At 56.0% G+C, this 27,571-nt stretch overlaps 1 protein-coding gene across 1 annotated transcript in view; it reads left to right on the top strand.

Annotated features, from left to right (window-relative positions):
• The window catches only part of LOC112911455 (adenylate cyclase type 1), a 97,011-nt gene extending 76,936 nt beyond the window's left edge, over window positions 1-20,075 (top strand). Inside the window, exons 15-20 of the mRNA XM_072762782.1 lie at window positions 10,009-10,125; window positions 10,725-10,871; window positions 11,234-11,332; window positions 15,816-15,930; window positions 17,056-17,180; window positions 19,226-20,075. Of these exons, the coding sequence (XP_072618883.1) occupies window positions 10,009-10,125; window positions 10,725-10,871; window positions 11,234-11,332; window positions 15,816-15,930; window positions 17,056-17,180; window positions 19,226-19,564 (942 nt within the window). The 3' untranslated portion in view covers window positions 19,565-20,075. The remainder of the gene's footprint in view (window positions 1-10,008; window positions 10,126-10,724; window positions 10,872-11,233; window positions 11,333-15,815; window positions 15,931-17,055; window positions 17,181-19,225) is intronic.
• Window positions 20,076-27,571: the final 7,496 nt, after the last annotated feature.

The following is a 27,571-nucleotide window of genomic DNA, read 5'->3' as shown; positions in this document are numbered from 1 at the left end:
CCCAATAGTTCACTTTTAGGTTTGTTTCCCTTTCCTCTGGAGACATGTCTAGGAAGAAATTACTATGGCCAATATCAGGGAGGTTACTCTGTGTGTCTTCTGGGATTTTTATGGTTTCAAATTTATTTTGAATGAATTAATTGGTCTGTGGTATATAAGAAAGTGGTCCAGTTTCATTCTTCTGCATGGGGCTGTCCAGTTTTCCCTACACCATTTGTTGAAGAGGCAGCCTTTTTTTCCATAGGATGTTCTCTCTTGCTTTGTTAAGGATTAGTTGACCGTAGAGTTGAGGATCCATTTCTGGGCTCTCTATTCTGTTCCGCTGATCTATGTGTCTATTTTTGTGCCAGTACCATAGTGTCTTGATCGCAGCTTGAAGTAATACAGCTTGAAGTCCAGAATTGTGATGCCTCCCACTTTGCTTTCTTTTTCAAGATTGCTTTAGCTATTTGGGGTTTTTTGTGGTTCCATACAAATTTGGGGATTGTTTGTTCTAGATCTGTGAAAAGTGCTGGTGGTATTTTGATACGAATTACATGACATGTGTGGATTGCTTTGGGTAGTATAGATATTTTAACCGTATGTGTTCTTCAAATCCGTGAGCGTGGAATCTTTTCCATTCCTTTGTGTTCGCTTCGATTTCTTTCATGAGTGTTCTATAGCTTTAAGAGTATAGATCTTTTGCCTCTTTGGTTAGGTTTATTGCTGGGTATCATATGTTTTTTGGCACAATCGTAAGTGGAATCAATTCCTTGATTTCTCTTTCTGCTGCATTACTGGTGTACAAAAATACAACAGATTTCTGTACATTGACATTGTATCCTGTGCTTTCCTGAATTTGTGTATCAGTTCTAGCAGTTTTTTGGTGGACTCTTTTGGGTTTTCTACATAAAGTATCATGCCTTCTGTAAATAGTGAAAATTTGACTTCTTCCTTACCGGTTTTGTTTCTTTTTGTTGTCTGATTGCTGAGGCCAGGACTTCCAGGACTATGTTGAGTATCAGTGGTGGGAGTGGACATCCCTGTCTTGTTCCTGCCTGTAGAGGAGAAGCTCTCCTCCTCATTGAGGATGATATTAACTGTGGGGTTTTTTTGTATATGGCTTTTATGACGTTGAGGTATGTTCCCTCTGTCTCTATTTTGTTGAGGGTTTTTTTCAGGAAAGGATGCTGTATTTTGTCAAATGCTTTTTCTGTGTGTGTTGAGAGGATCATATGGCTCTTATCCTTTCCTTATTAATGGGCTGTATCACACTGATGGATTTGCAAATATTGAGCCACTCTTGCAATTGCAAGCCAGGAATAAATCCCGCTCAATTGTGGTGAATGATTCTTTTAATATACTATTGATTGGATTTGCCAGTATCTTGTTTTTACATCCATGTTCATCAGGGATTTTGGCCCATAGATCTCTTTTTTACTAGAGTCCTTGGTTTTGGGATCAAGGTAATGTGAACCTTGTGGAAGGAGTTTGGAGATTTTCCTTCCATTTCTATTTTTTGGAACAACTTGAGAATAGGTATCAACTCTTCTTTAAATGTCTGGTATAATTCCCCTGAGAAGCCATTTGACCCTAGACTTGTTTTTTGGAAGATATTTGATGACTGATTCAATCCTTTGCTGGTTATGGGTCTGTTCAAGTTTTCTATTTCTTCCTGTTTCACTTTTGATAGTTTATATGTTTATAGGAATTTATCCATTTCTTCCAGATTGCCCAATTTATTGGCATATAATTTTCATAATATTCTCTTTTAATTGCTTCTCTGTGATGTCGGTGGTTATTTCTCCTCCCTGATTTGTGATTTTATTTCTTTGAGCCCTTTTTTCTTTTTGATAAGTCTGCCATAGGGTTCATCACTTTTATTAGTTCTTTCAAAGAATCAGCTTCTGGTTTCATTGATCTGTTCTACTGGTTTTGTTTCTGAATCATTTATTTCTGTTCTAATCTTTATTATTTCCCCTCTTCTGGAGGCATTAGCTTTTTGTTTTGTTTTGTTTTTTTGAGGCATTAGGTTTTTATTTGCTGTTCCTTTTCTAGTTCCTTTATGTGTAAAGTTAGATTGTGTATTTGAAAAATTTCTTGCTTCTTGAGGAAGGCCTGCATTGCCACATACTTCGCTCTTACAACTGCCTTTGCTGCATCCCAAAGGTTTGGACTGTTGTGTTTTCATTTCATTTGTTTCCATGTATTTTTTATTTTATCTTTTATTTCCTGGTTAACCTGTTCGTTCTTTAGTAGGATGTTCTTCAACCTCCATATATTTGTGTTCTTTCCAAATTTTTCTTGTGGTTGACTTCAAGTTTCATAATGTTGTGGTCAGAAAATATTCATGGTATGATCTCAATCTTTTTGTACTCATTGAGGCCTGATTTGTGACGTGATCTATTCCGGAGAATGTTCCATGGGCACTCGAAAAGAATGTGTATTCTGCTGCTGTAGGATGGAATGTTCTGAATGAATTTGTGAAGTCCATCCGATCCAGTGTGTCAGTCAAAGCCATTGTTTCCTTGTTGATTTTCTGCTGAGATAATCTGTCCATTGCTGTGAATGGGGTGTTGAAGGCCCCTACTATTTTTGTATTATTATCAATGAGTTCCTCCATGTTTGTTATTAATTGATTTATATATCTAAGTGCCCCCAACTTGGGATCATGACTACTTACAATTGTAGATCTTCTTGATGGATAGACCCCTTTATTATGATATAGTGTCCTTCTTCATCTCCGGTTACAGTCTTTTGTTTAAAATCTAGTTTGTCTGGGCAGCCTGGGTGGCTCAGCAGTTTAGCGCCTGCCTTTGGCCCAGGGCGTGATCGGAGACCCAGGGTCAAGTCACATCAGGCTTCCTGCGTGGAGCCTGCTTCTCTCTCTGCCTGTGTCTCTGCCTCTCTCATTCTCTCTCTCTCTCTCTGTCTGTCTCTCATGAATAAATAAATAAAATCTTAAAAAAAAAATAAAATCTAGTTTGTCTGATGTAAGGATGGCTACACCAGCTTTCTTTTGATGTCCAATGGTTCTCCATCCTCTTGCTTTCAATCTGCAGGTGTCTTTAGGTCCAAAATAAGGCTCTTATAGGCAACATATCAATGGGTCTTTTTAAAATCCATTCTGAGGGATCCCTGGGTGGCGCAGCGGTTTGGCGCCTGCCTTTGGCCCAGGGCGCGATCCTGGAGACCCGGGATCGAGTCCCACGTCAGGCTCCCGGTGCATGGAGCCTGCTTCTCCCTCTGCCTGTGTCTCCGCCTCTCTCTCTCTCTCTCTGTGACTATCATAAAAAAAAAAAAAAAAAAAGATCTTTCTTTAAAAAATCCATTCTGATACCCTATGTATTTTGGTTGGAACATTTAGTCCACTTGCATTCAGAATAATTATTGATAGATATAAGTTTAGTGCCAGTATATTACCTGTCAAGTCTTGTTTACAGAGACTTTACTCTGTTCCTTTTTAGTCTTTGTCACTTTTGGTCATTCCCACTGAGAGTCCCCTTTAATATTTCTTGCCCAGCGGGTTTAGTGGTCACAAACTACTTTAGTTTCTGTTTGGGAAACTCTGTCTCTCCTATTTTTTTTCTTTTATTTTTCTTTCTTTTTTTTTTTTTTTTCTTGGCTCTCCTATTCTTAATGACAGCTTTGCTGGATAGAGTTTCCTTTTGGCTGTAGATTTTTCCCTTTCAGCACTTCGAGTATATCATGCCGCTCTCTTCTGGTCCGCTAAGTTTCTGGGGAGAGATCTGCTGCTAATCTGATTTGTCTTCCCTTATAGATTAGGGACTTCTTTTCTCTTGCTGCTCTTAAGATTTTTTCTTTGTCTCTGTGTTTTCCATATTTAATACAGTGTGTCTTGGTGTTGGCCTGCTTTTGCTGATTTTGATGGAAGTTCTCTGTTTCTCCTGGATTTGCGTGTCTGTTTCCTTCCCTAAATTAGGGAAGTTTTCAGCTATAATTTTTTATTTTGGCATGGCTAGGTTTTAGGTCTTTGATCTCTGCAGTAAGAGACTCTCTGGTGTCCTCTACGCTTTTCTCAAGCCTAGCTAATATCCTTATGACTGTTGCTTTAAATTCTGGATCAGTACTTACATCTGCTTTGATTAGATCCCTGGCTGTGACCTTTCCTTGTTTCATTTGGGATGAATTCCTCCGTTTTGGCATTTTGTCTCAGTCTCTGTTTTCTGTGTGTTAGGAAAGCCTGGTATGTTTCCTGCTCCTGAGAGTAGTGGCTTTATGAAGAAGAGGTCATACAATGTCCAGGGCCTGGGATTCCGGAAGTGTCCTGGTGTGTGCTGTGTGCACTGTGCTGCGGTGTTCTGGCGGCTGCATCCTTCATGCCAGTTGTCTGCGGAGTGTCTCCTTGCCTGCAGTGGGCAGTGCTTGGACCTTGTCCAGCATGTGGCAAGTTTTAACTAGGTGTGCTCTGGTCTGCTTGTTAAAAGAGGCTAGATCCTGTTTGCACTAGAGCTGAAGCTTTGCGGCATTCTGTGGTCTTTAGATGTGGTGTGTGCAGGGGGTTTGTGCTGGTTTTCTTGGGGAGGGACCCACTGTTCTGCTTCTCAGGCTCACTCGCCCAGGAAAAGCAGCGCCTGCAGCACAGGGGGCAGGGCTTGGTTTAGGCTGCCAGTGCTGGTGCTGTGCTGCTTACTGAAGTTAGTTTATGCTGACGGGTTGGGGAGAGGACTGATGCTTGCAAGTCTTTTGTCCCTAGAGAAGCAGTGACACTTCTCCCAGATGTGCTCCAAGAAGGGGGAACTGTCTTTCCCAGTGTGTCCTAGGGGATTCTCCAATTGTGCCCCCCACTCCCGGGCTCTGCACCTTCCTTCTCCATAGGGGTGCTCACTGCAGTGCCCACCGGGCTCCATACTGGCCACACTGTGGACCTCTAGAACTCCAGTCTTTGAATCCCGCCAGTTGTAAAATCTTGTGAAAATCAGCCCCTCTTGTTTTCCCCATCATTGGCTTTGGGGAATTGTTCCTGTGCATAGGCCTGTGTGCCCACCCCCCCACCCCCGTCTGTCTGTTGCCTGACTCTGTGACCAGGGTTCTTTCCCCACTGCAGTGCCCACAATCTGTTTCTCCCCAAACCACGTCTCCCCACCTTCTACCATCCATGATGTGGCCTTTTCTCTCCCTCTTGTGCAGTTTGTTGTCAGTCCTAGATTGACTTCTTGGGTGTTCAGCATGAGTTGATACATATCTAGCTGTGTTTGAGGGACGAGGCAAGCATGGGGCCCTCCTCCTGTTCCACCACCTTAGCATCCCCCCATCCCCTGTGGTATTATTTCAGTGAATACTTATTATTGTCTCTCTTTGGTTGATGTTATTCTACCTACAACAGCACACATCTTTCTCCCATCCTAGGTTTTTGGTACTGACGTCATAGATCTTATTTGGAAATATATAATAAACTCCAAAATATATTTTCCACCATAAATTTATTTAATTGTATTTTAAGGATATTTTATGAGAAGAAGTGGTATTTTTATGTATCCACAGAGTTGTGAATTCTGGTGCTTGTCATTCTTTGGTGAAGATCTAGGTTTCCATCTGGTACCTGCCTTCTTCCTGACGGATCACTTTTAACATTTCTTGCAGGTCTGTTGGCAATTCATTCTTCCAACTCTCATGTGTCTGGAAACATCTTTATTTTGCCTTCATGATTGAAAGATAAGTCTGCTATAGGTCTGTAGGTTGACGATCCTTTTCCCTTTCACATTCTAAAGATATTCTCTTGTCTCTTGTCTGGTATTGCTTCCAGCGATTCATCAACCACCATCTTTCTGTGAGTAAATGTGTCCTTGTATCTGGTGGCTTTGGAAGATTTTCTCTTTATTCCTGGTTTTAAGTGGCTTGATTGTGATGTACCCTGATGTCATTTTTTGCTTGAGGTTTGTGGAGCATCTTGGATCTGTGCGTTTATAGATTTCAGTAAATTTGGAAAAATTTCATCCCTTATTTCTTCTGATGTTTTTCTGTCTCTGTCCTTCAAGGGCCTTGCCTGTGTGTGCATTAGGCATTTGGACAGTGTCCCACACCTCTCTCATGCTCTGGGCACACTCTGTTCCTCCCTCTTCTCAGTGCCTTCCACATTTGGTGCTTTTCACGTTTATCCTCATTTCTACCGCAGCACCTAATATTACTTTTGCTAATCCCGTCTGTGCATTTCCCATCTCAGATTTTGTAGTTTTCATTTTTAGAATGTAGCTTTGGGTCTCTTTCACATCTCCTCTGTATCTACTTACCATGTTTCCTCCAGCTTTTTTTTTTTAAGATTTTATTTATTCACAAGAGAGACAGGCAGAGGGAGAGGTAGGCTCCCTGCAGGGAATCTGATGGGGGACTTGATCCCAGGACCCTGGGATCACAACCTGAGCCAAAGGGAGAAAGCCAACCACTGAGCCACCCAGGCACCCTTCCTCCAGTTTTTTGAACAAATTGTTTAACTCAGACCACCGACTGTACGCCTATAGGTCGATGTCAACAGATAGTTGTCAACTCTTAGTTCTGAGCTATAGTTTTCTGCTTCCCTGTCTGCTAATTTTTAGTTAGATGTTATGAATTGTGAATTTTAGTTTCTGGGTGCTAAGTATTTCTTTATGCCATAAATATAATTTTGATCCCTTTTTTGGGACCTAGATAAGTTCAAGTTGAGGCCTGAATAGAACAAAAAGGCAGAGCTGGATTCCAGCACCTCCTCCTGCACGGTTGAGCTGGGACATTGGTCTTCTGCCCTTGTTTCTCCTGGTCCTCAGGCCTTTGGGCTTGGACAGGAACCACCACTTGTTTTCCTGCGCATCCGACTTGCAGACAGCAGAAGGTGGAACTGCTCAGCTCCGTGATCTTGTGAGCCAAGTCCTGGTAATCTCTTCCTGTGTCTGCATATATTCTGTTGGTTCTTTTCTCCGGAGGATGCTAGTGCAGCATCAGCAGCTCTGTTCATAGTGAGTGCTCTGGAAATTAAGAAATGCCTCTCCTACTATTTGAGGAATGAGCTGGCAGTGACCATCTGCCTCCAGCCAGATGTCACTTCCAGGAGGATGCAGGGATGTCACTTTCCAGAAAGAGCATGACCGGCTGTTCATTTTGAGTGAGCATGTCCTTCATTCCAGGCACTAGGAGGGGTGTGCTGGTCTGGTTGGTTAAATTAGAAATCTTTGCAGCATTTTATGGGAGTCATGGTGATAGTCACAGCACATCTCGCCCACTGGTCACTGTGCCAGCAGATCTGGGACCCATCAGGTTGTGCTGTTTTGTTCTGTTCGACTGATGGAGAGACAGTGGCCCCAGCCTGTGAGCCCCTCTTCGGGTGCCACGTAACTGTAAGTGTACCCTGGGAAGTACTTTCTGAGATGTCAGCTCCCACATTCTGTCCCTTAATGTCCAGGGTCGGATTTTGATGTATGAGAAGGGAAATGTCTTTTGAAAGAAGCTCTGCTGCAGGGGGAACAGCTTGAGAATGGGTGTTGGTTTTATCTCTCATGTGCTGGCAGGAATAGTGTGTGTCAGCTACACCAGCTCCTTCTCACCAACACTTAGAGTTTCCTGGCTGGTTAGGAAAATCTTACAAAAAAGAGAATTTCACTGGGTGTTCCTCTTATTTGTTAAATATATTACAATACAACTTCTTCTACTTAGCTTGTTTTTTTTCTAAGATTTTATTTATTTATTTATTCATGAGAGACACACAGAGAGAGGCAGAGAGAGAAGCAGGCCCCTTGCAGGGAGCCCGATGTGAGACTCGATCCCAGGACTCCGGGATCATGCCCTGAGCCAAAGACAGATGCTCAACCACTGAGCCACCCAGGCGTCCGTCTGCTGCTTAACTTGTAAGAAGATGGACATTTATCCATCATGTAACATAGACCTTTGCATCTGTGGATGGATTGAAAAACAGACAACAGTTTTTGCTACCCTGATTTGCTATAGATGTCAGTGAATTCTAAGTCAGTGGAAAGAAAATGAATTTTGAACTAAAGTTTTTGATCACAGAATGATAAACCAAGATTCTTTTATTTTACAAAGTTGAAGTGCGTTCACTTACGTTGCTTTCTTCAACACTGACAATATTTTGGGGAGAGCAAAATGGTTAGTGCCATTAGCAAATAAAACTGCCATCTTAAAAATATCTACTTCGTCTTTATCTTATCCCGTAAAAAACTTTCTTTTGTGTCAGTCATTGCACACCCGTTGACAGGTAATGAATTGCATGCTCCTAGGAGGGGTTCCTGGCTTCCTTCTGACGCCTCCATTTCTCCCATGGCTGCAGCCTCCCTTCCACAGAGGACAGCCTAGCCCATCTCCACCAGGTCTGGTAGCTTCTGGGCTCCTTCTCCTGTACCCCCTGCCGCCTGACTACATGCTGTGAGGAGGAGGATGAAGCCCATCCCATCGCCAGGCTCCTTGATAACTAATGGGCCAGTGGACCACCCATGGTGGTTTCCCAGCACAGCCCCCAGAGGAGGCCTAGGGCTGCTGACTGGGCCCCTCATCCTGGCTGCGCCCTCCCCTATGGTCCATTCATCTTCCTCCTCAGGCCGGGCTTCTGCAGCTCTGCCTCTGGGAGTCACTGCTTCTCACTATAACTGGTAGATGTTGTACTGAATTAATAGGAGCGGATGGTTCCAGGCTTAGCAGGTAGCAAACACGCTCCAAAGCCTTGATAAGTAAGAGCAGGGCCCTAAAATTGAGGACCTTCCATCCACTTTATGATGAGGAAGATGGGGCATGTCACCTGGCCATGATGCAAGACAGGAAGTGTGGAGTGGGGCCTCCAAGCCCCAGCTTTGATCACCAGGCTGCAGGCTCCCGACGAGGCATCGCTCTGCCACTGTTAGCACCCCTAAAGGCCAGTGTCCACAGAGCTGATGCAGCCCTTGAAATGTTCCTCAAATGGCCCCTCTCAGGTCAGGCTGGGGGCCAGGTTTGGGAGCTAGAGTGAATGACCAATGGCCCTCTGGTTGCTTCAGCTCATGAGCGGAGCTGTGGATGATGGTTTCATTACTCTGTGCAAGGCCCTGAGGTTCAGAGGACCTTCACCTCCCCAGCAGCATAGCCAGGGGGCCCCATTGGCCTTCGCCCCCTGCTCCCATGAGCCTATACCCAGCCGAGCTCCATTGGCGCTGCATCTGTTCCCAACCCCAGGTCCCCACAGGTCTCCCTGTCTCAGTGCCCAGGATGTGAATCCTGCTGGAAGTGGGGAGATTCTAGAGGAAATGGAGCTGCCTGCCTGGCTGTGGGCATCCTGAGTGACTGACACAAGTGGCAGTGCCCATGAATGTTCTAGGGCACATCAGGGGCTGCCTGGGGGGCAGCATGACCTGGGAGCAGGCTCGTGCCTCAGAGCTGCTACAGGTGTCTGGGTCCCAGAAGGTGCTGGGGAGTGTACTTTAGAAATGGAGTGGAACCCCCCATTATCTGTCCTGTGGAGGTTACAGCTGATCAGGGTGGGGACTTACCCAGAAATTTGTGGCTCCTCTGGATCCCTGTGACAATGATGTAGCCGCTCTACCTGGAGAAGAGGCACCCACCCTCTGGGGGGTGAAGAGGTGCCTTGTAGACCAGGGATCAGCACCCTTGGAGTTTAGTTTGGATGATTGGAAAGACCTGGGTGCTGTAGGAAAGGTGATTCATGGCCCTCGCTAACAGTGGTGACGCGGATGTCATTTAGAGCCAGGGGACAGGTGCAGCATAGGCAGGTGGGGTTCATCGCCGAGGAGCAGGTCAGGGCCAGCAGAGAGAAATACGAAGGGGAGACGTCAGGGGCCAGAGGTCTGGTTGAGCTGACCCAGCAGGCCTGGGGAAGGCAGTCCAGGGCGTCAGATGCCACCCGGGAGGGAAGGGCTGAGGAGCCCCATCAAAGCTCAAGGTGGGAGCCTGGCTGGACTGCTGGTTCTGCAGAGACCAGGTGATGCCCACGCAGGGCCAGGCTGGAAGGGGCTGCGGGACGTGCTCAGCCTGGTCTGGGAGAGGCGGCCATTCAAGGGGAAGAAGCCGGTGGGTGACGGAGGGTCTGTCCCCCAGGCAGAGGAAGAGAGGGATGACATGGAGAGGGTGAAGCTGGACAACAAGAGGATTCTCTTCAACCTCCTGCCGGCCCACGTCGCTCAGCACTTCCTCATGTCCAACCCCCGGAACATGGTGAGCACCTGCTCCCGGCTCCCGCCCCACCGAGCAGCTGCCCCCAGGACGGACGGGGGTCACAGGCCTGTGGCTGGAGCTCCCACCCAGAGGGACGTGCCCCCCACTTCTCTGCTTAAGATCGCAAAGCATGGCTGTTGCTGAGCCCGGGCCACACTGAGGCTGAGTGAGCTCCCCGGGCAGCAGGCGGGGGCCAGACCTCAGGAGGCTCCAGGGGCAAGGAAGTCCTTGTCCCGGGAGAGAGCAGAGCGCCTGTCACCCCGCATGGGGGAGAATGGGCTTCCGGGGCCCCGTGCTCGGGCCAGCCGGGCGGGTCAGAGCTTCCTAACCGCGGCGGCCTACTGAGTGGAGCTCTGCAACCACCCACAGAGCAGGACCCACTAATGCTGACTCCAAAATAAAGAGGCTCGGTCAGCGGTTTAGATCCTAAAGGTGCAGAGCCAAGGCTCAGGCTGGCCGTCTCTGACCGTACATAGCTTCCAGGGCGTCCTGTTCCTCCGGCTCGCGGGGTAGCTCGGCAGGCCCCGGTCCTTCCCTGCCGCCCCCTCACCTGCCCACCGTGCTGCCTGGCACGCCTCTGACCTGACCTTTGCCTCCAGGACCTGTACTACCAGTCCTACTCGCAGGTGGGCGTCATGTTCGCCTCCATCCCCAACTTTGACGACTTCTACATCGAGCTGGATGGCAACAACATGGGCGTGGAGTGTCTGCGCCTCCTGAATGAGATCATCGCTGACTTTGACGAGGTGAGGGTGCCGGCCGTCCCCTGAGGACCACTCCTGAATGGTGCCCTGGAATGTGGCGCATTCCCCGCACACAGAGCTGGGAGGAAGCACATTTATTCGGTCCCCTTGGGGGTCCAAACTGACCCTCGCCATGGAGAAGGGCCCGCAGGCACTGAGTTCTGGTGGTGGGTGCTGGCCTCCGTCCCCTACCTCTTTCCCACGCCCTTGCTGGCGCCCCTCACATCGGCCTCGACCTTGTCTGGTGCCCACGACTGAAGAGACCCTCTGCTTCCCAGAACAGACTCTTCTGTGCTGGGGTTGCTCCTGCAGTGGCTTCTCTCAGATGTTACATCACATTTAACACTTTTGTGTTTTAAACAAAGCTCATGGACAAAGACTTTTACAAGGACCTGGAGAAGATCAAGACCATCGGGAGCACCTACATGGCTGCGGTGGGGCTGGCACCCACGACCGGGACCAAGGTGAGTGCTGTCCAGGGCTTTGCTGCTCAGGAACTGGGTCTCAGCTCTGTCCCAAGCTTCTTTGAGATTCTGGGCAGATTCTGCTCTGAGCCCCAGTCAGCACAGCACTGGGTCAGGGCAGTGGCCTGTGGGCTGTCCATTCAGGGGCCAGCTTTCTCCAGACAGTCTCCCAGGGAAAGTCAGCACGAGGCCTGTCCCGGGGGCCTCCCCTGGCCCTGCCCTGCCTGCCCCACTGATCCCCTCCTCACCAGCCCTGCCCCCTCCCCACCAGCTGCACCCCAGTCCTGCCAGCTCAGCACCATGGAGTGTTCCCCTCCCCCAGTGCAGAACTGTGAATAAAGTCTTCAGGTTGCCCCTTAAAAAAGAGGCAGGGAAAGAAAGGAAGATGTAAAAAGAAATGCAATGAATGGAAAACAGTCACAAATACAAGAGGTACTAATCCGACTATATCAATGATTACTTTAGATGCGAATGTAAATATGCCAATTAAAAGAGACAGAGTGGGCAAAAACACAAGACCCAACTGTATCTGCCACAAGAAATACCTTTTAAATGTAAAGACACAGATACCTTAAAAATGGAGGATGTAGAAGGAGATGCCGTTCTAGCGCTAATAAAACAAAATTCAAGTAGCAATTTTAATTTCAGATGCAGCAAACTTCAGGTCAAGGAAAATTATCAGACACATAAAGGGAGGGAGACTACAGAATGATAAAGGAGTCAGTTCTCCAGGAGGATGTAACAGTCTTCAACATGCATGCACCTAACAACAGTGCGTCAAAATACACAAAGTAAAACACAGATGGAACCATGAGTGGGACTAGATGAACCCACTCTATAGTTGGAGACTGCAGCACGCTTCTTAGTAGTTGGCAGATCCCGTGGGCTGTGCATCTGCAAAGGTGGTTGGAGTGTGAACAGCATCATCAAGCACCTAGATAGAATTGGCATCTGCAGACAGCTTCATCCAACAACAGCAGAACCCACGTTCTTCTCAAGCTCATGTGGAGCTTTTACCAAGATAGAGCACATTCTGGGCCCCGAGACATACCTCAACAACTTTAAAACAGTTGAAATCTTGTAAAGTATGTTCTCAGAACAGAATGGAATTTAACTAGACATCTGTTGATAGGAAGAGAATTGGAAAATCCCAGAATATTTGGAAATCAGGCAACACTTGTCTAAATGACATGAATCAAAGAAGAAATATTAGAAGTTTGAAAGTATTTTGAACTAAATGAACATGCAGTTTATCAAGGTCTGTGGGATGCAGCAAAAGCAGCTCTTAGGGGGAAATTTATGTCATTGAAGTCAGATATTAGAAAAGAGGAACGATCCAAAATCAACCATGTAAGCTTCCACTTTAGGAAACTACAGAAAGAACAGTATAAGCCTCTGATAAGCATGGGGTGGGGGGAGCACAAATTAATGAAATTGAAAGCAAGTATTAAAGAAAAGCAATGATGGGGCGCCTGCGTGGCTCAGTCAGTGAAGAGTCTGAGTCCCGATTTCAGCTCGGAGCATGATCTCAGGGTAGTGAGATCGAGCCCTGCATCAGGCTCTGTGCTCAGTGTGGAGTCTGCTTGAAATCCTCCCTCTGCCTCTGCCCCTGCCCCTGCCCCTCCTCCCACTCATGCTCTAAATAAATAAATAAATAAATAAATAAATAAATAAATAAAATCTTTTTTTAAAAAGGAAATCAATGAAACTAAAAGCTGGCTGTTTGAAAAACCCATAAAGTTGATAATCTCTAGTTACGCTAAATGAGAAAAAAAAAGTTACTAATATTAGAAATGAAAGTCGGGCCAGTTGTACTGAACCAGTGGGCAATAAAAGGATGAAAAGGTATGTTAGGAATAATTCTGTCAAAAAAAAAAAAAAGGAATAATTCTGTGCCCACAAGTGTGATGATTTAGATCAAATGGACCAATGCCCTGAAAATCACAACCTACCAAAACTCTGACAAGGGGGAAGTAAAAAATCTTAACAGGCCCATATCTATTCAAGAAATTGCATCAATAACTAGTAATCTTCCAAAACAGCATGTTTGGAGGAAGAACAGGAATGTTTCACTGAACATTTAGGGAAGAAACTATAGCGGTTCTCCAAAATCTCTTCCGGAAAGTAGGAGTTTCTAACTCATTCTGTGAGTCCAGTATCACGGTAACATGAAAACCACATAAAGGAACGACAAGGAAGGAGGATCACAGGCCAGTATTTCTCACGAGTAGAGACGTGTAAGTCCTCAGCAATCATTAGCCGGTTGAATCCAACATTGTATGAAAAGAACAATCGACCACACACAAGGTGGGTTTATTCAAGGCGCCAAGGCTGGTATAACATTTAAAAAAGTTACTGAAATCTACTAGATCAACAGGTTAGAGAAGAGAGATCATGTGATCATGTCGGTTGATGCAGAACAACCATTGACCAATCCAACGCTCATTCTTGATTTAAAAAAAAAAAAATAATTTTTTGAATTCAAGTGAGCAAACTCTGCAAACGGAAACTTTGTCAACTGGATAAAGAACATCTACAAACCCCCGTAGTCTGACATCACACGGAGTTGGAAGACCCGGAGTAGGGTACGTAGTACAGCAGAAAGAGAAGGGGGTCGGAGGACCGATCCCGCTGACCTCAGGGTCGCATGGCAAGGTGCCGTGATCAACGGTGTGGTGCAGGGGAAGACGAGGCGACTGGATCCGTGGAACCGAGTAGAGAGCCCAGACGGGGACCCTCCACCAGTAGAGGCAACGGATCCCTGACGGAAGAGCGAGTGGAGCAACGGCAGCCTTCAGGGAACAGTGCTGGGACACCTGCACGTCTCCCCATGTCTAGATGGATGCTAATGCAAGATGTGTGAGATCAACTCAAAATGGGTCTCAGACCTCCACATCAGAGCAGACGCATCATACATCTAGAAGATCACCTACGAGGTAATGTAGGTGACCTTGATGAGTTTTTAGGTACAACCCCAAAGGCATGATCCGTGGAAGAAAACATGGTTATGTTGGATGTAATTAAGAATTTAAAATTCTGTAAAGGACTTGGGCCTAAAATACAGAAAGAACTCCTGGGGTGTCTGGGTGGCTCAGCTGGCGAAGTGTCTGACTCTTAATCTCCGCTCAGGGTTTGATCTGAGGGTGGTGAGTTCAAGCCCTGCATGGGGCTTCACGTTGGGTGTGGAGCCGACTTAAAAAAAATAAGAGTGAAATGTACAGAGAATCTTAAAATGCAACAAGTAAGAAAACAAACCACCCGATTAAAAAGTGGGCAAAAGAGCTGAAGAAGGTGCACGGGACGAGTGAAGCATACAGAGGTGCTTTGTGTCACGTGTCATCGGGGAAATGCAGATGAAGGACCGGAAGGGCCCAGACCCAGAGCCCCGAGGACGCCCCGGGCTGGCGAGGACGCGGAGGGGCAGGAGCACTCACTGCTGCGGGGATGCCGAGGGGGCACCCAGAGGACAGGCTGGCCGTTCTCCCGGAGCTAAACATCCTCTTACCGTGCGATCCTGCGGCCACGCGCCTTGGCCTTTACCCCAGGAGGCGACCCCCCGTGCCCGCGTGAGCACTTGATGTGGATGTTCACAGCAGCTCTATGCGTGATCGCCGGAGCTCGCCAGCAACCAGGATGCCCTTCGCTGGGTGAGCGGATGATCGACCCACTGTGGCCCATCCAGAAAGGGGACGTTACTCGGCGCTAACAAGGAGGGAGCTCGGAAAAGCTGTGGAGCGGCCTGGGGTGCGAGCCACTGAGGCGAGAAGCCCACCCGAAAGGCTGATACTCTAGGATCCCACTTATGGGACATTCTGGAAGAGGTACAGTTGTAGACACAGCGGAAGGCCCAGGGGCCGGGGGTGCCGGGGGCGGGGGACAAACACGCGGGCTTGGGCACCGGGGGCGGGCAGTGGAGCTGCTTTGTGCTAAACTACGGTTGTGGGTGCAGGGAATCCTGCCTCTGGGAACGCACGGGATGTGCACACGCGCAGCGAGGCCTCGCGTACCCTGCGGACCTACCCCGTGGGTCACTGGGGGCGCTTGGACGGTTACCGAAGCTCCTGATGCAGGAGGCGGTCAGGAGGGGCCCGCGGGAGGGAGGGCAGCCTGCGGGGCTCCTGCCGAAAGGGAAAAGTGGACGGTCGTCGTCGTTTTACACGCGAGAGGCCGTGCTAACAGCACAAAGCCGCGAGAGCCTCGGGCTCCGTGTGCGGGGAGACTGGACCCCGACAGGCCGGCCGTGGCGCCTGGTGTCGCTCACCGTGGCTGCCCCCGCCCCTCGCCCCTGCCCACAGCGGGGTCCAGTGTGTCCAGGGGCTGACGCCAGGCGGGCACCCAGCCCACGGGTGGTGGGCGCTGTTGTGCATGCGGGGTCAGGTCCCTGATCGCCCCGGGGGCATGGCGGGGCACCTGCCGAGTGTCCCCGGCCCCCAGACTTGCCCTCGCACACGCCCCGTGGTAACCTCCGTCCGCTCGTGTGCAGGCAAAGAAGTGCATCTCCTCCCACCTGAGCACGCTGGCGGACTTCGCCATTGAGATGTTCGACGTCCTGGACGAAATCAACTACCAGTCTTACAACGACTTCGTGCTCCGCGTCGGTAGGTGTCTGCGGGCTCCCACCCCCCCGGGCCAGTGGCTTCCACGCGCCCCCACCAAACCCCCTGCCCCCCGCCCCTGCCACCAAAGTCTGGGTCCCAGGAAGGAGGCTCAGGCCTTGGGGGGCGGGGGAGGCCTGGAGACGCAGGGACCGCTGCCTCTGAAAGCTGGCACCTAGGCCTTGGGACCCAAAGGGGTGCCCTTGAAGCACCGGAGTCCACGTGTGGCCGGAGGAGGGTGCTCCCAAGTGGTTGCTTGTGGTGGTTCTAAACTCAGAAAAAAACCTAAGAACTGAGTGTGAGGTCGGCCAGAGTGGGGGTCGGCCGGAGTGAGGGGTGCTCTGGGGCTGCGAGCACAGCTGTGTCCTGGTGCCCATCCCCCGGGTGCCGCACTCCGGCCTGTCCTCGGGCTGGAGCTCCACGTGTCGGGAGACACAGATGCTGCTCGCCCCGCGGTGGGATCCGCCCGGCTGTGAGCACAGGCCCTTCCATCCCGCAGGCAGGCCCTGTGGGGTCCGCGCCCCAGCAGCCGCGGGGGGAGTGGCCCCTCAGGCTCCTGTCCAGTCCCAGCTCAGCCCCAGCGCCCAGCGCCCCCCCCCACTGCAGGGTCTGGGCCGCTGACGATGCCAGTGACTGAGAGCACTAGCATCCCCGGGCTAGCCCAGAAAAGTCTGCGCAGGTACAGAACAGGGACACTGCGTGGCGTCAGCAGGGCCGGGGAGCCCCGCTGCAAGGCAGGTCTCGTAAAGAGAAGGGGGCTTCTGCACCCCACGTGGGAGCATCCCGAAAGACTGAACAGTTCTGGGCTGCGCACGCTGAACGCCTGCGGGTTCGCAGCCTGGGAAACCGTTGGGAGCCACCATCCCTTCTAGAAGGGGCCTGCGGGCCGCACGCTGCCGTCCTACAGGCCTCCCAGAGCAGCCTCCGCACGGGGCCACTGTTCCAGGAAACGGGACCGTGCGTGCGGGTCAGGACGGTGCCGGGAGCCCGGGGCTCCGTGTGGGAGCAGAGGCCTCTTCCCAGTGTGGTGGGTCCCCGCTCCGGGAGGGGCTCTGTGCTTGGGGGACCCTGGGAATCCACGACCCCGGGAGGGGCGGCTGCTGACGGTGCTCCGCGGCTGTCTTCCAGGCATCAACGTGGGCCCTGTGGTGGCCGGGGTGATCGGGGCCCGAAGGCCACAGTACGACATCTGGGGAAACACGGTCAATGTGGCCAGTCGGATGGACAGCACCGGCGTTCAGGGCAGAATCCAGGTGAGCTCCTGGCAGTGCCCACGGTGTCGGCCTGCAGGCGGGGGCAGGGCCAGCCCGGGCTCCCTTCCCCGCCACCTGCTGCGCGGCAGGGACACCTCGCAGGCTAGGCTGGCGTCTGCCTGAGCACACCTTGCTGTGCCCGTGGCCGTGGGGTGGGCCCTGTGCAGAGGCCGGGTGCGGCGGGCGCTGGGGTCCTGTCACGGCAGGGAGCCGCCCGGCATCCCGGACCCTGCCCACCTTACACGGACCGGCTTCCTTGGGTTTCCAGCGCTGCTGGGCTGGGAGCCTCTGGGCAGCCCTCTCGCCCTGTATGGGGCCCCCCCGCCCCCCAGGCTCCAGGACCAGGGCTGCCCCCCCCCGTGCACAGGTGTGGGCAGCCCTTGAGCCCTGTAGCACCCCCCGCCCCCCAGCTCCAGGACTGGGGCTGCCCCTCCCTGGGTGCACAGGTGTGGGCAGCCCTTGAGCCCTGCAGCACCCCCCAGCCCCCCAGGCTCCAGGACTGGGGCTGCCCCTCCCTGGGTGCACAGGTGTGGGCAGCCCTTGAGCCCTGCAGCACCCCCCAGCCCCCTAGGCTCCAGGACTGGAGCTGTCCCCCCAGCCTGCACAGGTGTGGGCAGCCCTCAGGACCTCCCAGCTCTGTGAACCTGGCTCTGTAGGGGCGCACACAGCAGGCCTGGGGGCCTTGGGAGAAGAAGGGGCCTGTCCACCCCCCCTGTGTGGCCGCGGCCGGGCTCTGGGGACCCACGGGGCTGGGATGGTTGATGCAGGGTGCTCTGTGAGCACTGGGCTCCTCTGCCCTGAGGCCTGGCAAGGTCATCCGAGACCTGCGTGAACCCCGGGTGAGGGCCCCCAGCTCTCCTGGGTCCGCATGTCCAGTCCGGGCCCTGCCTCCGTGTCCGGGGACCTTGGCGAAGCCCCGTTCACCCTCCAGCCGGCCACCGACCATGCCCACGTGGAAGTTACAAGTTTCCGACTTAGGATTCCAGCGAGCCCCTCCCCTGCTCAGGACCGGGCTGTCCACTGTGGCTCCCGAGGCCGTTCCCCGAGGTGTGGCCCCCGCACGGCCTTGGCCTGCCCCCAGGTGCTGGGCTTCCAGCCACGTGCCCACCCCATGTCCCCCTCTGGTCTTCCCTTCCTCCTGCCACACTGCAGGGACCGGCCTTCCACGCCCCTGCATGCGAGTCCCTGCGTGGAGGGAAGAGCGTGGGGAGATCCACAGGGCGCTTTGGGCGACCACGGCCCCATGTGCCCACACTGACCCAGGGGCCTGCTTCACGGGGTCCCACAAGCCCCGTGACCCCCTGGAGGCCACCCTGCGTGCTGGGCGGAGTCCCTCCCACGCCCCACGCCGCCGTGTCCCCGCGTGTCTGTGTCTGGACCCCGAGGGACAAATCACTCCACTGTCCCGCGAAAGCCCCGTTGTCCGCAGCGGAGCGCGTCAGGGGAGCTCTGTGCAGACGGGGAGCCTTGCCCCTGCCTCGGCCCTGGTGTTAGTGTCGGTGGGAGCGCGCCAGACACCTGTCAGTTGGGGAAGCTGCTGGTCCCTCCATCGGGGCCCCGGCCTGCCTGCCGCCTGGCCCTGAGACCACCCCTTCTGCGCCCCCACGCACAGCCCTCCCCGTGTTAAGGAGCACCCCCATCGTTGCTGCGCTTACGCGTCCCTGCTCTGCTGGGCCCAAGCTAGACGTTTGGCTCTTTCCTGCAAGAAGTGAGAGCGAGCGGGAGGCTCCGATGTTAGCGCTAAAGCTTCGCCTGTCCTGCTCCTCCCCGTCTGGGGCTCTGGCTGGGCCCTGGGGCGCCACGGGGCCCACACCTGGCCTGATGCCACATTCTCCGTGCCCCGTCCAGCCTGGCCGTGCACGCGGCGCCCCAGCCCCCGTCCCCGGAGAGCGCTGCTTTCCCAGGCTCAGCCCTGGGGTCCCCTGGCACTCTGATGTTGGGGACAGGCCGCAGGGGGGTGCAGGAGGGACCTGCTGTGTGGCCCTGCCCCTGGGGTCGCCCCCTGCTGACCCCGGGGGACGCTCGCTTGCTTTCCTCTGCTGCAGGTGACGGAGGAGGTTCACCGGCTGCTGCGAAGGGGCACATACCGCTTCGTGTGCCGCGGGAAGGTCAGCGTGAAAGGCAAGGGCGAGATGCTTACGTACTTCCTGGAAGGCCGGACTGATGGGAACGGCTCCCAGGCCAGGTCCTTGGGTGCAGAGCGGAAGATGTGCGCTTACGGGCGAGCCGGCCTCCAGGCCAGACTGGCCACGGGCCCGCCCCCGGTGGCCCCCATGGCCGGCCTCCCGGTCCAAGCCGGGCTGGGGGCTCTGCAGGGCTCGGGGCTCCCCCCGTGCCCCCACGGCCAGCACCTGCCCCCCAGAGCAGCGGGGAAGGAGGCTTAGCGGAACCCATGCCGGCTGCTGGGGCTGAGGTGCTCCAGCAGGGACCAGCCCGGCCCACGGAGCAGGGCCCGGGGCCACGCTGGGCCGCAGAAGGGGTGCCGCCCGGGCATGACCCGAAGCAGCCGGGCAGTGACGGGCGAGGGGGAGCCCAGCCCGCCTGGATGCTGAGGCTTTCAGGGGACTGTGCCGGCTCGGTCCTGTCTTCCGTGGGGTCGGCTCGGCGTCCGGCGTTGAGACCCCGAGAACATCCTTCGCAGCTGCTGGCTTCGGTTCCGTGGAGCCGTGGAGACGCGGCCGGGAGAGCAGGAGCAAGGCCTGCATGTGGGCCCCGGCAGCCGGGGGCGGGGGGCTGGCTCTGCGACGAGCGGCTCGGGGGGAACAGAGAAGCGCCGCTGCACAGACGGGGGCGCGGCCTCCTTCGGGACCCGTGTTTGCTGAGAGCCAGAGGCAGGTCTTCTGGAATTCTTGGGGCCCCGAGCCGCGCCTCCGTGTCACAACCAGCATCCTGCTCTGCCCGCCGTTCTGCGTTGCCCTCGACCCCCGATGGCATCGGCCCCGCAGACCCTGGCCCCCCTCACTGGGGGAGGAACAGCGGGTGGTGCCACCATCCTCGTCCCGCCCGGCCTCTCGGGCCCCTGCTCTTCTCACAACAGCACACGCCCGCATGGATTGATGCAAGCGAACCTCATGCCCGAGAGAGGGCTTCCCCGGGGCGGAAGATTCCAGAGTGAGTCTGGGGCTCTGTCTGCAGGGGGCGCGCCGCAGGTGACTCTGGGAGCTCCGGGAGCCTCCTGTGCGACAGGTGCAGACCCAGGGATGTGCTGCTAGGGCCCCGGGGCGGTGGCCGGCGTGGGGAAGGACGGGGAAGGACAGGCCGTAGACCCCGACCCAGGGAGGACGGCAGCGTGGCCCTCGGGGAGGGCTGGGCTCGCTCTGGTTGAGCCCCCAGGACGGCCCTGGACTGCTCCCGCGTGGGCCCGGGAGGTGTGTCGTCCTCCCCGGGGGCCGTGTTGCCAGGCAGGGGCCTCTGCAGGGCAGCAGCTCGGCCGGCCGCCGGGGGTGCGTGGACAGGCCAGCGGTGTGGGACTCAGGACGGAAGCGGGTGGGTTAGACGGCTCTGCGCTGGGCCAGCGACGGCTGTGACCACACTGGGAAGGACTCCGTGGCCCAGCCAACGCCCCCCACAGCCTTTAGTGACCTGGCGTGAGTCCTCCAGAGGAAACCGAGTCATCTCAGGAGTCCTGTGAGCAGGTGGCCCACGGGCTGCAGGGCTGAGGACCTGGCCCAGAGACCCGGCGCCCGCCGGCTAGTGGTGGCCGAGCCCCCAGCTGGGGCAGCGCAGGGGGGCGGTGGATGGCACCGTGGCCCCGATCCCGTGGACGTGCTGTCACGTGGCAAGGGTGACTTTATAGGTGGAATGAAGGCAACGGGTCTCCAGCTGGTCGCAGGATCCTGCGCCGTCTGGGGCCACCTGCCCCCTCGAAGTGGACGCAGAGGCAGGGCGGTCAGGACGGCCCGAGCATGAGGTTGCTGTTGAGAGGTGCGGGGACCCGGCCACGAGCCACAGGAGGTCTGGTGGCTCCGCAGACACACGCCACAGATGCCGGGAGCACGTGGACGCCTGTGAGACTCTCAGCGGCCCCCCAGCCCTGCCCGCCGGGCCCGGACCCGGGGTCCATGGAAGCAGGAGCTCCGGAGCCTCCCATGGTGGCGAGGCCCCAGCCTCCACCTGTGTCATCAGCAGTCCAGGCCCTGCTGACCCCGAGGGCGCGGGAGCTGCCACAGTGTCCCTCAGGGTCGGGTGCACGACGTCTTCCTCTTTCTTTGTGATGAGACTGTATGATATTGCCTTATTTATTTTTGATCTTGTACAGCGTTTGCGGACAGACGTTAGCCCGTCGAGTAGGGTTCTGTCTAAATGATTTAAGACACTCTGTAAATAGTGCACTGTTTCAAGTGGCACCTGTTCACTCCCACCAAAACTGAGAACAGCCCGACCCCCGTGCAAATGACACGCTTCACCCAGATGTGTGACGCTCCTAGGGGCCCACAGCCCAGTGTGCGGAGGCCCCGGCACTTTGGGGGGGGCCTGCGTGTCCCTCGGCCACCCTAGTGTGCTGCTTATGCCCAACCTCAGTAGAGTAGGAGGCGGCCCCGACCTTCCAGACGCTTCCAGGGGCCTGCCAGGCTGCATGGGGTCTGCGTCCTGCAGGGTGAGCCCCCACGGGCCAGGCGCCTGGAGCCTGCGGGTTTGCAGACTCCAGAGCCACCAGGGCTTCCAGACACCTTCTGTCACTAGAAGCAATAACTACCTGAACTGTGGAGACAAGCCTGGTCCAAAGCAGATGCGTTAATTCCAACACAAGCCATGTGCGCGGGTTTGCCTGAGGTCAGCCATGCTGCGGGGGGCCCCGGCCCCTCCTGTAGACCCCGCACAGGCACCTCCCTCCGTGGGGTGTGCTTCGGGTCACCCTCGGGGCGAGGAAGGGGAGAGGCAAGGAAGGCATAGCTCTGTGCACATCTGTGACCCTCTGAACCCCATGTCCACGTGTCCGCGGGGTGCGTTGTGCCTCGGGACCAGGACGCCCGTCCTCCCTGGTAACCTGCCTGGCGTGCAGGCTCTGCGCCTGGACAGGACCCAGCCGGAGGCACCACATGCTGCTGCCCCCAATAGGCTTGCGGTGCTCCCGTCCCATCAGCACCTTGGAAGTGGTAGGAAACCCCCACTCTGTCCTGCGGCTCGAGGTGGCCTTGTGCATTTGTCCCGGACCTGTGTGCATTCCAGCGTGTGTCCCTGTGGTTCCCTGAGTCGGGGTCCCGCCGGCCCCTCCCGGTGTGGCAGGGCCTGAGAGGGAGCTGCCTCCTGAACGTGCACCTGCTGGCGCCAGGGGTCGGGAAGGGGCGCGCCGCCGCTGTGCACCAAACAGCCCTCTGAGCGCTGCTAGAGGTCACCCCGGTCAGCGCTGCAGAAGGTCACCCCGGAAACTGACCTGACCCAATTTTATAGTGGCTTCGATTAAAAACATGACGAAACTAACAAAGCAAAAAAAAAAAAAAATCAATCTTCTTAGAGGCAGTGGATTTCAAAATGTTTGGTTTGGTGAAATCAATGAGGGCAAACGGTGGCCGGCCGGAAGCTGGAGCGGGCAGCCGCGTCCCCGGGCTCGGACATCCTGCCTCCCCGCCTCCCCAGCTGCAGGTTCACGCGGGGAGTCTGCGCCCAGCACCCTCTGGGGGACTGGCCGGCACGTGGAAATGTGACCTTTCTTTTCACAGTATCTTGGGGTTTGCATTTGCCTTCCTGAGTCTTAGGCTGGGGGGTTGAAATCAGGCAGCCTGAGGCCCCCCGTCCCAGAGGGCGAGGGGCGGACGGTCAGGAAGGCTCAGCGTGGCTCAGCCTCGTGCATAAGCCCCCGCCGGGGATTCTGCTAGGATGGACCTAGGAGGTGGGGGGCTGCTGCTGACCGGCAGGCCCTTGGGGGGCAGGGGAGTCCCTGATTCTGTGAGAATGATGATGGTGGGTGGGGAGGAGCCACAGGCAGGCCCTGTGCCCGAAGACGGTGGGGGCCTCGCAGCCACGACTGTGAGAACGTAGGGGTGCCAGGGTGCCCGAGTGGGTGGGGCGGCCTGGTGTGGCCTGCAGCGCGGGGCAGGGTGCCGTCAAACCGGCCGTGGCCCCTAGCTCCTCCCTGCGTGCCCAGCGCCAGGCCCCCCGCCCTCAGGGACTCCCAGGGATGCCCCAGCTCCGGAAGCCCGCCCGTGTGTGCACACGCTGGATGCCGATCTTGTGGTGCTGGGGCACGTGGGTCACCGCCACGGCCGGTTCATTGACACCAACCTGATAGCAGAGGCCACATTCTGGGACTGGACCTCACTCACAGCCTCGTGGTAACGACTCGTACACCTGCGTTTCGTGATTTCCTTCAAAGTTATAATCCACCTGTTCCCCGCCAGCTCTGCTCACAGAGATAAACTAACTGCTCTGCTGGAGCCATGCTGTACTTACAGCTGTGTGTGTGCACACGCGTGTATATGTGCATACGTGTACATGCGTTTGTGTGCAGGTGTGCACGCATGCAGGGGGTGTGCACGTGTGTGGATGTGTGCGGGGGTGTGCGCGTGCTTGTGTTGCATGTGCACCTCTGTGCATGTATGTGGATGCATGTGGGTGTGCATGTGTGTGCACATGTCTGTGTGGACTGCAGGTGTGCATGCACGCTTGTTCGTGTGCACCTGTGTGCATGTATGGATGCATGTGTGTGTATGCATGGTCTGTGTGGACGTGTGCGGGTGTGCGTGCGCACCTGTGTGCGTGTAGATGCGTGTGGGTGTGCATGTGTGTGCGCATGGTCCGTGTGGACGTGTGCGGGTGTGCGTGCGCACCTGTGTGCGTGTAGATGCGTGTGGGTGTGCATGTGTGTGCGCATGGTCCGTGTGGACGTGTGCGGGTGTGCGTGCGCACCTGTGTGCATGTAGATGCGTGTGGGTGTGCATGTGTGTGCGCATGGTCTGTGTGGACGTGTGCGGGTGTGCGTGCACACCTGTGTGTGTGTGGATGGTGTGGGTGTGCACGTGTCTGTGGACGTGGGCGGGTGTGCACGTGTATGCATCTGGCGTGTGGATGCGTGTGTGTGCACATGCGAGGGTGCGTGTGCGCACGCATGCACACGGTCTAGCGTAACCAAAGTGAAAAGCAGTTGTGTGTCCCGAGATGGAGGGAGCGTGCAGGGAGCAGACTGCCCTGGGTGGGCATTGGGCGGGACGGCCCGAGAGCCCAGGGCAGGACGTGGCCAGGGGCCCAGCAGCGGCCCCGGCGAGGAGCGAAGGCTCTTGTCCGGATGTTTCCCCCAGAGTCCGTGTGCAGTTTGTCGCAGAGGCGCCGGGTGTCGGGCGCTGCACGTCACCTCCCCTTTGTGCGGCGGCTTTTAGTTTGGTTTTGCCTGGGCCTCTGGTGCCCGTGGAGGCCGGGCAGGGAGTCCGGGGGTGCGGGCGCGGGGATACCCGAGGCGGGGCTAGAGGGAGCCAGGGCCTGCCCGCGGCTGCTCCTGGTCCACGCTGGAGCCCCCCGCCCCAGGCCATGTCCACTGTCCCTCTGCCGTGCAGACGTCCACGGACGGGGGCCCTCTCGGGTGACATTCTCAGTTGTCCGGAAGCACGCGTTGGCCGTCAGTGCTGACCGCGGGGGCAGCCACCTGTCACCACCACCGGCGGGGGGCGGGTTAGAAACAGCCCGTTAGTCCACTATGAGATCTGTGCGTGGCCCCTGCCCCACGCTGGGTTCTGCAGGTTCGCACAAAAGCTGCAGGAAAGGCCAGTGGTCATCGCATGTGCAGTGAAAACGCGGCTCCTCTGGAATTCCCGCGTGGTCCCTGTGACTGAGACCCATGTACGCGGCAGCCTCAGAGCGCCCGCACCCTGCGCACCCGTCACCACCCACGGCCCCTGCGGTGTCCTGAGGCCTCAGGCCCAGAGAGGCCATGACTTGAGCAGCCCCACAGCACAGCGCCGGGGCCGGGACCCATGCCCGGGGCAGGGACAGTGGCAGGCCTGTCTGTCCCAAGCCTCGGTTTCCACCGTGCTCAGCGGCTCTTTGCCGACCCTGCGTTGGTTGTGAAGGTCTGCACCCGGGGGCCCGCCGCAGTGGGGGGCCCCTGGCAGGCTGGTTCTGAGAGGTTTGCCACCCGGCCCACCCCTGGGTGTGCCCCGGGCTCGGCCTCCTTCAGAACACCGTCCCCAGCCGTGGGTCCCCCCAGGACCCTGGAGGCCAGCCCCAGGAGCCCCACCATGTCCCACTTTCCAGCCTCAGTCTGTCCTGGGAAAGCACAGAGCCTCCTTCAGCAGGGAGGACAGTTGCCTGGGCCTTCTGGCATCACCTAGGGCGACGAGGGCCCCCAGGAGCCCCCAGACCACACACGCTTCCCTGCACACCTGGAGCCCAGGGGCCCCCAAGTCCCGGGCCCGAGGCACGTGGGCCCCGGGAGGCTGTGGGTGCAGCTGGGCGTCTCTGCTCTGTCTCGCTTGGCGGTGCAGCCATCCGGTGCCTCACGCCCTAGGCTCCGGGTGGGTGGCCGGTGTCCTGTCCTCAGGGTCAGGGGACAGCCAAGGGCAGGTTTTCCGGAGAACATGGGGAAGGCAAGATGGGGATCGAGGAGGCTGGTAGGAAACTGGCTCCTTCTGCTCCTTCCGCTCGGACCTCTGAAGCTCCCCTCGTTTGCTGAGAGCTGAGGTCTAAACAGAGGGGTCGTCCGGGACCAGCCCCCCGAGAGATCTGGGGGGCCTCCGGGGCTCGCCGCCGCATGTGCTGTGCAGACAATCTGCGGAGCAGCCACTCGCAGCGCCGTGTCCGTGGGCTCTCGCTCCTCACGGCGCGGGCCATGGGCCCACCAGCAGCCAGAACTCGTTTCCTGCCTCCACCAGCAGCCCCCGGGCCCTGGGCACGAAGCCCACGTCTCAGGGGAGCGTCCCTAGTGGCGGGAATCCCGAGGGAGCCCACCGCCGCCTCTCGCACACACCGAGGAGCCCACACTCCCGAGTGTCAGTCCCGGGGGGGGGGGCGGTCTTGCCTTCACCCTGTGCAAACCGCGGGCTTGCACACCACACGCACTCAGAATTGCATGCCGTGAAACCCCGTGTGTGTGAAGCCCACCGTGAACGTAAACACGCAGCATGCACATGCACGGAGGGACAGGCCCGCCTCGGGCCATCTGCCGGCTGGCCGCAGAGCGTCCCCGCGACACAGCGCAGCCTGGGGCCCCCGCCCGCTGGCCACACGACGGCACAACCGCTGGCCGCGTTGCACAAGGAAGATGACGTAACAGTCGCCACCACCTCGAGTAGCTTCCATTCTCGCTGAAGGTAAACCCCAGCACCCTCCCACCCCCCCGGAGTTTGGTGATCGCCAAGAAAGGGCGTGTGGGCCCCTGCGCCGTCCGTCCGTGTTGGGCTGGGTGTGGCCGAGCCCTCGGGGATGCGGGGCAGGTGTGTGGGGGGACACGCTCCCCGCCAGCGCTCGAGAACGGACCCGGGTGACGGGGTCAGATGATGGCAGCTCACTGTCACCGGGTGGCTTCTCTCAATAGATTTGTATAATCAATACGGGTCTATTTTTATGTCAACCCCACACTGTTCCTTCCAGTCTTTTCCAAGATTGTCCGACCGAGACAAGTCACCCAATAATTGGTCCTATTTTTATTAACGAACCAGTGAACGGACTGAAATGTTAACGTGAATGTACATTTCTTAATTGCGACTTTTCTACCGAGTGTTTGCACTATACTTTCTGGAATCTTATTTAACAAAAATAAAGGAAAAAAAATTGCTTGACTAAACCCTGCAGTCGTCCTAACCGAGCACCACGGGGTGGCGGGGTGGGGGGGGAGGGTGCGGAAGACATGCCTGCCTGCGGGAGACCGTGGGCCCCTCCCGTGTGGGCGCGGGGGACTCCTGGCCGGGCTCTGCTGCTGCACCCACCGCCAGCCGCGGGGGCGGGGGGAAGGCCTCTGCTCCCAGCCGGGGCCCCGGGAGGGGGACTCGTACCGCCTGCCGTCCTCAGACCAAGCCGTGTCCTCCCGGGCAGGGAACCTGGTTGAATGAAACCAAGGGTGGACGGCGGGGGCCGGTGGGGGGACAGCAGGTGGAGCCAGACTGTTCCCTAAAGCCAAGTTCCACGGGCCCAGGTACGGCCACAGTCGGGCCAAGGTCAGGGCCAGGCTCAGGAGGGGCTGCGAGGCCCTGGACTGCAGTGTCAGGAAGGACTTGCTGGGCCACCCAACCGGGACACCCCCAATGCTACCGTCCGGGGAAGCCACCTCCTACCCCCACATGGAGGGCAAGAGAAGCAGGACTGGCGCAGGGACAACCCCCCCACCAGCTGCTGGGGATGGGAGGGGACAGGAGGGGAAGGGAGGGGATGGGAGGGGGCGGGAGGGGACGGGTGTCTCCCTCCCTGGGGAGGGACTGGGCCAGACCCTGCAGAACATGAGAGCGAGGGTGTGGCTCAGGCTGGGC

This window comes from Vulpes vulpes, chromosome 7, assembly GCF_048418805.1.
Source record: "Vulpes vulpes isolate BD-2025 chromosome 7, VulVul3, whole genome shotgun sequence".
In the NCBI taxonomy this organism is placed as follows: domain Eukaryota; kingdom Metazoa; phylum Chordata; class Mammalia; order Carnivora; family Canidae; genus Vulpes; species Vulpes vulpes.
This window is presented reverse-complemented; position numbering and strand designations above follow the sequence as displayed.